Here is a 12,408-nt window from a genome sequence, read left to right as displayed (position 1 = left end):
CCACTTTTAACAGCAATAACTTGAAGTAATCTTTCCTGTATGATGTTGTCAGTCTCTCACATCGTTGTGAAAGAATTGTAGCCCACTCTTTCTTTTTATAACATTGCTTCAATTCATTGTGATTCGTGGGTCAGTCCATTGATGGTAAGGTCAAATATCTCCACTTTGGTTCAATGGACTTGGTTCCAGAAGTCTTCTGAGGGCTTTTTTGTTTGTTTGTTGTTGTTGTTTTGTAGATGCTAATCTGTGAATCTATAGCCTGCAGCCATGTTATTTTGAGGAAAGAAGATGCTTTGTCCTGGCAGCCCTTCCAAACAAGCCGTACTTGTTTAGTCTTTTTCTAATTGTATTGTCATGAACTTTAGCGTTTATTGTGCTAAATGAGGCCTGTAGAGTGAGCATTGCACAGTCTGACCTTGTGGTGGATTCTCTTGGATATCAACTCCTGGGAAGATTGTGACATTTTGTTAACACTCACCTAAAAGCCTGAAAACTGCCGAAATGTTCATTTAATCAAATGCATTTGATTAGCAGCATCTTTCTGCGTTGTACTGCCTTGATTCCTGTGGAAAACAGTAAGGGTGTACTTGTTTTTCACAAGACTGCATAGAGTCCTGTGGAAAAAACACGTTTTCACATGATTGCACATGTACCAAAAACATGACAGAATTGTAGGCACAGTATCTCAGAGGAAACAGTCAGCGTACTTTGTGCTTCTAAAAATATTCATATTCAATATCAAATATAAAACTTTTTAACCACACAAGTTCTTCATGTGAGATAACTAAAACTGATGTCTTCGACTCATTATTTATGTGTTCTCATTTTGGTTTCAGGCCATTTAAGTGAAATTCTAGTGACACCAAACCAGAGGGAAATAACCCGCAGAGATAGGCAGCTAAAAAAATAGTATTTCACTGAAATATATTTTAGTACAGAAAAAAAGGATATTTAAAAATAGATAAAGTATAGAAAGAAAAATCAATCAGTGACAGTAAAAAATGCCAAGAGAGGAATTTCAAGAGGAATTCAGCAAACTGTGAAACTGCTACAGGCCAGCAGCTCACCTCCCCTCTCTTTTTGACATTTATAGTCAGCATTTGACTTCAATTACTTCAGGATCCTAGAAAGACATTGATGGTCTCCACACTCCAACTTCTGCAGCTTCTTTTTTCACCTTTTAATAACCTGACTTGGCTCTTCAGCGTCACATATCTTACTCCAACTTCTATTTTGTTTCCTTTGAAGTCTGTTTTGTTATAAACTCTGAGACAGGGACCTGAGTGCAGGACTTTGTAAAGTTTGTAAGTAGTAACAAAACGCAACCCTTTATCAAGGCCTCAGTGACACAGGACTAGAGACCAGTCACTGGTCCCCCTGGTAACCGCTAGTGGTGGGCGGCTCAATCCAAATATCGATTGTATCGATACCAATTTGGCATCAGTATCGGATCGATACTAGCCTGGTGAGAGAGATTCTTTACTTTAAGTTCGGCTCTTGTTTGCAATACTGTGCTTTCGGCAAAGACGAAACAGCCAGGTTGCCCGACTCGCCACTCCTGTGTCAGCGCAGAGCAGGCACACTTTGCTCCCCCTTGTGTTTAAGTCTTGCGTTGTCACGTGACTTAGACGCTTTGGGGATTGTTAAGTTGTTTACATATTATATTTTCACCAGTTCTTTAGAATTTCAATTGTAATTTTTGTATTATAGTTTCTCAGCAGTACTTGTTTTAACTTATTTACTGATTTGTGTGCACTTTTTATTTAAGATTTTTCTTGAAAAAAAAAAACTTGATAACTAAACCACCACGACAGACCCGGTGGCATTTTCATGCTTCGCAACATCATTTATTCTTACAATAATCACACCGTTGCTATAACAGTACATTCATCAACTGCAGCTCTCCAGCTGCCAGCCGTACACATCACCACCAACAACAGCAACACAAGCAGAGCACAGGTTTTAAGCCAGCGAGGCGTGATTTTAGATGTGGTGCAGGTGAGTCCATATCACCTGCAGCGGCATCGCAGACCAGCCACAATAATAAAGCATTTTCTATTTAATTATAAACTTTGTCCTAATTATGTCCTGGGTTTCAACTATTTAATAATAAAAACACTTAAGGTCATGAAAATTAATTAAGATTTAGCAATTCAATGACGCATCCACCTTATTTATTAAAAAGTATCGCTATCAATATCGGCGATACTGACACGTATTTAATGGGAATCGGATCGATACCAAAATATGCAGTATTGCACACCACTAGTAACCACTGGTTACAAAGACAAAAATTCCCTGGATAAAATCAGTCACAAAGAACTGCACTGAAAATCTACTTGTGATTTTTGTAGCCATTAGCAGACAGCTGTGGTTACCAGCTACCGGTTTGCATGGAACACACTGACTTGTCTGCAAAATCCAACACTGACTGCTCTTTAGTCCTGCACGCCTGGGGCTTTAGCAGTTGATTTCACAGCGACTGCCAGCAATCTCCAGCAGCTAACCGCAACCAAACTGGGAGTACTCATTTCCCCCCGGCAGCTTGGGGTCTCCTTAAATGAACTCAAATTCAAGTGCTGACATCTACAATGAGCTCTCTTTGTTTAACCACTGTTAGACACAAATGTCATTGTGAATAGTTTCTTTCAATTTTTGTAAGCTCACGAATGGATATCAAAGGTAATTTTAATTGGAATGCTGTGTAAAATGTAAAAATGCAGATCTCATAAATCCATATTTTATTCATTCAGAGAGTATATAAAATGTTTAAACTGAGACATTTTACTGTTTCATGAAAAACATAGCCCATTTGGAATTTGATGGCAGCAACATATCGTAAAAAAGTTGGGACGGGGTCAACAAAAGGCTGGAAAAGTGAAAAGAAACAGCTTGAGCAACTTTTTGCAACTAGTTAGGTTAGGTAGCAACGCAACGCATCAGCAACATGTAAAAGTGTTTTAAAAAAGTGCATCTAAGAGAGGCATCGTTTCTCAGAAGTAAAGAGGGGCAGAAAGTTTCTTTCAGAATAATGTTCCTCAACATAAAATAGCAAAGATTTTAAATATCTCATACACAGTACATCATATCAGAAAAGATTCACTTGCACTCAGCAATTTTGCGTGTAAGTGACACAGTTAAAAGTCAACACTGGATGCCCCTGATCTCTGGGCTCTCTCTGCGTGGGCTCAGGAACACTTCCACAAATCATTTTCTGTGAGCACAGCTCACCTTGCCATCTACAAATGCAGGTTAAGAAGAAGCCGAATGATGACATGATCCAGAAACACAATTTTAAATCTCTTTTTAAATGGACCAAGGCCATACTGTGGTCAGACAAATTGAAATTCTTTTTGGAGAACATGGACACCGCATGCTCTGGACTAAAGAGTAAAGGGACTGTTATCAGTTCAGAACTCTCTATCTCAGATGGTATGTGGGTGCATTACGGACTATGGAAAAGCCAGTTGCACATCTGGAAAGCCACCATGCCCAAAGATATACACTGGTTTTAGAGTAGCATATGCTGCAATGTCTTTTTCAATGAAAACCTGCCAAAATGAGTTATTATTTTTCTTAAAATATCACATTTTCTCAGTTCAAACATCTGATTTGTTAAAGATGTGGGTTTATTAGATTTGCAAATCATTGCATTCTGTTTTTATTTACATTATATTGTGAGACACTTTATATGAGTGATTTAGTTCATGGTTAGTTTATACATACTGACTAAATAATTTATTTGTATAATCTTAAGTTTTTATCTACATCCACAAATCCACCTTTGACTAAGGAGCATATCCATCCCATTAACTTATTTCCATTTTGTGTTTGGAGCTAACAATTGGAATTTCTGTAATGGACTTACATGAAAATAAATTAGCAACAGGTAGCCGAGATAACAGGACGAAAGGCAGAAATAGGAAATGCAGATACTAACAAAGCGTAAACATGAGCACCGTGCCTGTAAAATGCTAATTCTAAAACATGGAGAACAATATCTTTAATTAAGCAAAACATGCTGAGAGAGGTTAGTCATTAAGTATTACACTGGACTTGATAACATGGCTTGCATATGCTCTGAAATTTAGGCTCCATTCCGGGTGTCCTCAGGGGAGAGCTAGAGTGGAAGTGTCTAGGCAGGTGGGCCAGACCAAACATCTGGAGAGGAGGAGGCGAGGGAGGTGGAGAGAATATAAGGGTAGAGGTGTTGGAGGGCGACTCAGCAGGGAGATGAGAGCTCCTCCGGCTCCCCGCTGAGGTTGAGTAGGCCGTGACATTTCCAATTTGCTCAAATTGATCGCCAGCCAGACCCTCTCTTCTCCTGCCCTCCCCGTCTGTGGTGAGGCCCATGCTCAGACTGTGGCGTGTTATGATGAATGGGCTAAATGTCAAGGACTTGAAACCCAGCTCAGATCCTCCATGGCGGCGCTTCATTTGGTATTCTGCCTCTCCGTCCGTGAGAAACATTTGCCCCAAGCTCAGGAATGTTGGTTTGTGATATTTTCTTCCCAGAGGAGTAAATGCTTATGACAAATTGCCCAAATAATATATGCATTTCATATTTTCTGTTATCTGGGGGAATTTTGGCATTTTAAATAATTGAGAGCTTCTTCTTCTTTTTCTTTTTTGCACTTAAAGCTGTGGCTTAAAAAACCAGCCGGTGAGGCAAAGCTCCATCTTGAAATTTGAAGATTTCGGTACTGTTTGGCACGGTGCCGTTGACGTGAGTCACAGTCAGGCTGTGGCACGGTATCGCTGAAGGCCAGAATCAGTCGATAAAGAGTCATGCCTACGCACTGATGTGAACAGTGGCTCAGGCTCAAAGAAACTCCTCCATAGTTAGCTAGCGGGTGGATACCTGAGACAAGGTCACACTTAATTACTGAAGCGCACATCAAAGTTTGCCTTTGGAGGCCATGTCGCATTTGTTTATAGGATTAAGTCTCGAGCAAAGCACACCAACCAAGCGCGCGTTAAGCCTGACCTTCTGAGAAGCAACTGAGTCATCTTTTCATTAGCAAGGAGGGTGGTACAGCACCTCAATCCACCTCTCTACCATCCTCACTGCATAATTGCAAAAATTTCCAGGAGCTGTTCTTCACTGTTCACCAGACTCACACCTTTCTCTTCTCAGATCTTTTTAAATTTCACAAGTGTCTGCCAAAGGTATTCCTTTAAAAAAAAAAAAAAGGTACTCCAAAGAATATACAGCATATGCCTTTGCTCAGGATGTGATGACACTGACATAACCACCTACATCGCTATGAGTTCAAAGAAAATGTAAGCCAGTTAGCTCAGCAAGAATCCTCCTACATCCTAAACACTTCCACAGGAGATGAAACCGCGGGTCATGTTCTGTACAAGAGCTCATCTCTCAATGGAGATTGTGCTGTCGGGGGGGGGGGAGTGTATACCGTGCTGATGAGAGAGTGTGAACAGCGTAGCTTTCCCTCTTCTTCTTTTTTTTTACCTATCCAGGGTGGGGGCTTACCAGTAATGAGGCATCTAGCTGAAGCAAAGATGCATCAAATGAAAGTTTGCCTCACTGGTTGAGTCAACGCAAAGGTGCTGCTTCCCATATTTGTGAAATCCACTTGACTTCAGAGCACTGCTCGCACTGAGCTTTGCTGTGGTGTCAGTGCTAACCTGATTTGAGTCTTTGGATGCTGCTCCTGTTAGCCCACTGCAAAAAAGATGATGTTCTCTCTCATACATGCACTCCCTGTTCCAGCATGGCAAATTAGAAATACCACAAACACACACACACACACACACACACACAATTGGTATGTTTGTAAAGGAGGGAAAAGTGGTTGCACTCAGTGTCATCATCTGACAGTTTTATATCAAAGCCTGGGGCCAGACAAGAGACCTCACTGAGGGTAGTCTTTAATGCAGACTTGGTATATAGTCTGTTCTGTCTCAGTAAGACCCAGTACATCTGTGTTATTGTTAACTGATATAGGAATTCTGCTGAAATAGATCTGTCATGTTGTGTTTTGTAATATAGAGCTGGCAGTGACACTCAGTGGATTATTTTCTGTAGCTTTAGTGGAAATCCAGCTGAGCTGAAAAAGAAAACTAAACTTGGCAGAAATAGTTTGAAACTAATGATAAACTCAGAAGAACTGCCCTCTAGAGGGAAAGTATTTCCATTTATCGAGAAATTCTCATCACACGTTGCCCTTTAGTGATAATTAATTTGGACCATCATGAGCGAGAGAGTAATTTATCTTTGCATGCAGACACTTAATAGATGTATCAATTCATATAACCTGAGTTTAACCTTTGCTACTGCTTGGCTCTGCTTCGTATTCAGAAGAATACATAAATCTGAAATGCGGGATACACAGGTGAATATTAGATCAGAAGCCCAATTTTATTTGGGATTAATCTGGAACAGATTACTACGGAGTTCTTTAATGTACATGGTCAGGTGGTGTATAATATAGACCCACTTAGAAAAAAGGCAGCAGCTTTTTTTTTGTCGTAAAATAGATTTTTTAAGAGTTTTGATTGAGATATCTGGCTTTCATCCTTTCCTTGACCCAGAGCAGTCTGCTTGTCATTGCACGATGCTGCTGTGAACCATGGTATTGCATGGTAGCATTGTGCAACGGGGTATTTCATCTTTATTCTCAGTCTTTTAAATGCCATTTGACAGTTTCCAAGAGTGCTTTCATTTACTTTTTAATCAAGACTTCTTCCCTTCTTCTCTGTGCACTGCTTCTGAGTTAGTTGTCCTACTGGCTGGTTCTCTCATCTCTTCACAGATCTTTTGACCACTTAGCTGCAGTTCCTGGGAATATCCCCGATTAAGACCCTTTGCAGTTTGGCTGGTCAACCAACTGATTGTCCAGCCAAACATTGTCAGCTTTGTGAGGTCAACAGAGACTTCATGGACCTCATGTCTTGGTTTTAGTTCTCACATGCAGTGTGACTTCTGGGAGCCTTTGATTGTTTTATGTCCAATCAAATCAGTTCATCACAGGTGGACTGCATATTTTATTCTTTTTAAAATGAATAAAAACGTTAAGATGTCTGATTACTTTTTGAAGGAATTGTACATGAAGTACAACAGTGGTTGGTGCTGACAAATGTTCCTATTTTGGCATATTGTAATTCAAATGATCTTACAAGGAACTATACTCTTGAACCCCTGACAGCGTGTCAGACTTTACAAAATCAAGCCTGTGACAGCAGTCTTTGCCTTGTAACGGATCTTTTCATATCAGATCACTTTAGAACAATAAAGCACTGTAAGGAGCAGAAAAAGCAACCCAGTATCCTGGCAAAACGTGTAATAGACATGCCGGTCCACCGTGTCCATTCAACGCTTTGCCGTGATATTGGGTTTAAAAAAGGCTGCATAGCACGGTAAAACCAAGTGTGGTAATATGTCCAACAAAGGACTGTCACCTGGTGAAAATGAAGAATTCAATAGTCAATATAAAGTTGAAAAGGTATTTAAAGCAGATGTACTTACCTGTAACTGTGGCTTAAAGAAGGGCAGCTCTTGGAAGACAGCTCTCTGTTTTTGGAATTCTGCTATTTTTCTATTTTTTTCCATTTCTTTTCTGCCTGCTGCTCCTTAAATTTTAAACTTTGCAGAACGTATACCCTATCGAATGTCTCTGCAAAAGCATACATATATTTGTTACTCCAACATAAACATATGGGATTCACCCTCCACTTGCACACCCTAATTGTCCCCTCACATGGATTTCATGTACTGCTGAGAGGTGGCTACAATCGACCAGTTACCTTAATTTCTAATGACCTACTTAAATTAAATAATAGTGAGTTGTCATTTGGGGCATAATATAGAGGAAGTAGTTTAAATGTAGGACAAAAGGAGTTAGCACTATAAAATGAAAACATATAATGATTATTAAGTCGTAATTCCAAGATATGAATACTTTCTTTTGAGCCATTAGAAAATGTTTTGGCAACAGTCCAACTGTCTCTCTCCTCAATGCAGGAACGCTAAATGCATTCCTAAAGCAAAAGGGTCAAACGGCTTCAGAAGGCCTCGTGTGGTCGCTAAGTGGCAATCAAGGTGACCGCTGGAAGCAGGCCAAAGTAAGCATCCACCCAACATCGTCTTTCCAGGTGAGCCTAAAAAACTTTCATTCAATATGCAGTAGCGTTTCCCTCGGTGCCCTCTATTTTCTTCTTTGCCTGTGTTTGTGTGGTATTGGTTTCCCTGGGGGCTAAACACTGATGTAGCTGTGAGAAGTAGCCGGCATTCCCACAAAATGTCTGGTATGATGCTCATTTCCATCAGGAAGCCTGAACTTTGTGAGTGGATGATGGAAAGCTGCAGAACTTCCATCATTTTTACAGCTTTAGTTGTAAAATAGGTAACTTTAGTTGCAGCTTCCAACAGTCTTGGTTTTAAATTTTGTGACATTATAAGCAAATACTTGCCACCTGCTGTTGTGTTTTTTAAGGGTTTTTTTCCCAGGTGTAATTTAGCTAAATTACACTGTGCACTGACTCAGTCTTTATCTTACTGCAGTTCAAATTTCCCTTTTTTTCCTGTTCTTTATTTTTGTTGGTTTTTTGGTCTCTCAAGATTCAATATAATGACTTGTGCTACTCTCTGTAGGTCGTACTTCAAGGGATTCGGGGACCAGGCATTGAAGGAGACATTGCTATTGATGATATCACGCTGGAGGAAGGGGAGTGTCGAGACCCGCCGCCCAGTGAGTAGCACCACGCATCCGCCTCCTCCATCCTCTCCTCTGTCCCTCTTATCTAAGTCCCAGGTACTCTCTCTCTACCTCACCGGACAAGGTTCAGATTTATGAGAGAGGATCTAATCTTAGACAGCTGGCAGCATAAAACGACCATCTCATGGGGAAAGCATGGTTGCCATGGCAACAGGGTGTGTAATCACATGAATGATAGCCGCGCTGGCTGAGTGGAGTACTGTAATTGCGCTGCTGGAACAAACAGAAGGTAAAAAACAGAAAACAGGACACGGAAAATGGCCTGCAATTGACAGGGCATTATTGGTTGGCAGACAAATACAGTTTCCTTGATTTAATTCCCGTTATTTATTCTGCAGGAATTATTTCCAAAAGCCGTTCAGACTTAGACATCTCTTTAACATGCCATAAATGAATCAAGATAATCTGTTTTCATTTTTCACGTCCGTGGTGGAAAATAACTGCCCATCTAACGGCAATCAGAGACAGTGATCTCGGTCCGCAAGATGCATTGTTTTTGTTGCTGCGAGTTTGTTATTGTATAGGTTATTTTTCATTTGGGTGCATTATGATTCAAAGCGACAGCATTAATTCATTTTGGAAGTAAAGGAGTAGTCGCCCGGGCTGAGGACAGAGTAATGTTATGAATTATGCAATTCAATCTCACGCAATGAATCTTACATGATTCGGCGTGATGTGAGAGGGGGAAACTGAGCAAGATGTCGTGAGGAATGATGAGAGATGACTTCTGACTGATTTTCCAGCTCAGAAAGAAAAATGCTACATTGTGTCTGTTTTTAGGATTTGTTCAAAGAAGTTAGTAGCAAACATATGGGAGAAAACGTATATTTGCTTTCTTGCACAGCAGGAGATCCAGCTTTACCATTTATCCAGCTATTGTGGGCAGGGTGTTCTGGAGCCACCCAGCTTACTTTAGGAAAGACATGGGATACACCTGTGATAGTACTGAATCCCTCACAGTCATCTTCATTTGTGGTTAGGAGTTTATATACACATGAATGTAATTTTAATTTGGGGCTTTTAATTTGGGGCTTCTTGTCCCTTGCCACGTTGCACCTCGACCAAACACTTTTAGAAGCCATCAACAAGCTTCTGGTATAATTCTGCTTGGATATTTGACCACCTATTTTAGCATAATTAGTAGAGTTCATTTAAATTAGTTGGTTTGTGGGCACAGACCTCGCTTTTAAGCATAGTCCTCAAATTTTGACTAGTGTTGAGGTCGGGGTTTTGGAAAGGCTATTTCAGAAGCTTAATGGGCCCTTTCCAAACAACTGCGCATAATCAGTTTGAACAATTATACATAAGTACAAGACCCAAAGTGTGATTCTGAGATGATAGGAAATTGGTTAGGATGTTAACGAACAACCCAGGAACCACCAATGCTCAAGCCCGCCATGAAGTGGAAACTGCACTAAGTTGATAAAATAATAAACTACCTCCAAATGGTCCTAAACACATATCAAAATTGGTTTTGGAATGGATAAAGCAGGCTAACATCAAACTTCTTGAATGTAGATTATGCTTAAAAGCCAGGACTGTGCCAGGAAACCACACAATTTAAAAGGATCTTGCAAATCCCGCCAAGAAGAACGCTCAGATATCCAACCAGAATCACGCTGGAAGCTTGTTGCTGTCTAATGAAGTGTCTCACCAAAGTGCAAATTGCTAGTCCAAAGTGGTGGTCTACGTATGTGTATATATAATTTGGACCCTGTGTAGATTAGAGAAAATTCAAAATCATTTAAAACTTGTGCATCCAGTTCTTGTTTTTCAGTAATTAAAGATGTATGCTGTCTAATCATTTTAAAGAAATCATTAAAAGCCCATAATTACCATGACATTCATCCCCATGGTGAGTGTATTTAAACTTCTGACCTCAGCTGTATGTAGTGAATTTAATATCACCATTTAACCTAAAGCCCAGAACAGAAACAGAACAAAAACATCGCACAAACACAATGCTGAGCACTGCAGCCTCATGCACAGATGTTAGATAAGAGCATTAATTTGACTTTTACGTCTGCACACCGAATCTTCAGATCTTTAAGCTGAACTGACCAATTGTTGTGGTTACCAAGCAACTCATTAGCTTTAAGCAGCAGAGCTCTTTGCTGGTAACAGCCCATTATTTACTAGTTAAACGCTCATTAAAAGATAGTGAAAGCCACAGGGATAATCATGATGTTATAGCTCTTTCATGACTGCTGAGTTAGTAATATTTCTGTATGCATAGTCTTGTATTTGGCTAAATGGAAGAGCTTTAGTATTCAACACACTCAACATATTTCTGAAGTGAATCAGCATGCTACAGATGGATAAAGCCATATTAAATAGTATGAGTAATAAAATCAGTATTCCCTTCACCACTTATCTTCCCATGTTTGTATTGAAATGTTTGCTTATTTCTTCCCCCCCCCCATTTAGATCTCAGCGCCAAGGCTCTGTCCACATCCTGCCATATATGGCTGCTATGTGTCACCTTGGTGCTGACCCTCCTGGAAGGTCAAAGGTGACCCATTTCTCCATCATCTCAGAGGCGAATATTCAGAGCCGCCGTCTGTGAGCTGTACCCTCAACATCCAATCACCAAAGATTCATGCATCCTGAAAGCAGCGGGGTCCCCCCATGGACTGCAGACCACAGAAAGGCCGCAGTTATTAAATGAGCAAGAGAGAAAAAATAAGTGATTAAAAAGTTACACAAAAAGTAAATAAAGAAGATGCGCTACATTTTTTTTAAAGAGACCTCTTTTACAGAAAAACACCCGCTGACGCAGAACTCTGGACGTCTTTACGAGCACAAAGGCAGGTCGGCGACGAATGAGCCCGGACCGGCGGAGGAGATCACAAGCATCGTGGGAGGGTAGTTTGTAAAGCACAAGAACCATTTCATGAGGCGCCGGAAAGCTTCCTTCGACGACGGAAGGAAATACAGACACTGCTGACTTTTTGAATATGAAGTAACATTTCCCTGCTTATCAATACATTCAATCAGACCTTTCTCTGTGTATCTTTATCTCCATTTTCTTGCACCAGATGCCAATCCCCGACACTTGTTTTTCACTTTAGCCCAGCCTCGTGTCATTCTTTGGCATTTCTTTATCTGCTCGGTGCTGTACTGTAGAAAGACAAGGACTCCGACAACATTTAGTTCTGTCTGCTTACTCCCCTGTAGCTGCCTACGTATCTTTTAACACTGTGCTCACGAGTCCAAGTGGCCAACTGACGGTATGGTGGCAGAACAATAAGAGCAGAAGGCTCAGCAGAGGTGTAGACAGGTGGACTGGAAGGCAGAGAGACGTTCGAGCTTAAAAATGAGAAGGAGACAAAGCAGAGGAGGGAGAGGAAAAACAGGCAGAGAGTAGAGGAAGGTCCGATTAGCGAGGCCCCACTCGAATATTCAGTCAGCGGTCTGCCTGTGGAACAGAAGCCACTTTACTTTCTGCCATGAAACAAAGTGCCTTCAGATTACAAACCGAATCGTGAGCCTGGGTGTTAATCGACATCAAACAAGTCTCTGTTCATGTTTCCTCTGATGGGCTATTTTCTACATGTTTCTTTTGCCCCACAAGTGCTGATGGGAGGGCAAGGCGCGTTCAAGATCGAGAGAGGGGGTTGTGCCGCGTCCAGATTTTACTCCCGACGGAGCAGTCGCCCGCGAGTATCAG

The 12,408-nt window shown here is 40.9% G+C and overlaps 1 protein-coding gene across 5 annotated transcripts in view; it reads left to right on the top strand.

Moving 5' to 3' along the window:
- The window catches only part of LOC113037404 (MAM domain-containing glycosylphosphatidylinositol anchor protein 2), a 207,459-nt gene extending 196,001 nt beyond the window's left edge, over positions 1 to 11,458 (top strand). For all 5 annotated transcript variants that reach the window (XM_026194427.1, XM_026194428.1, XM_026194429.1 and 2 more), the window contains 3 exons: positions 7,985 to 8,115; positions 8,615 to 8,711; positions 11,166 to 11,458. In XM_026194427.1, coding sequence (XP_026050212.1) covers positions 7,985 to 8,115; positions 8,615 to 8,711; positions 11,166 to 11,254 — 317 coding nt within the window. In that variant the 3' untranslated portion in view covers positions 11,255 to 11,458. The remainder of the gene's footprint in view (positions 1 to 7,984; positions 8,116 to 8,614; positions 8,712 to 11,165) is intronic.
- The last annotated feature ends 950 nt before the right edge of the window (positions 11,459 to 12,408 follow it).

The sequence above is a fragment of the Astatotilapia calliptera genome, chromosome 15 (assembly GCF_900246225.1).
Source record: "Astatotilapia calliptera chromosome 15, fAstCal1.2, whole genome shotgun sequence".
NCBI lineage: Eukaryota > Metazoa > Chordata > Actinopteri > Cichliformes > Cichlidae > Astatotilapia > Astatotilapia calliptera.
Note: the sequence above shows the minus strand (reverse complement) of the source record. Positions and strands in the feature narration are given on the sequence as shown.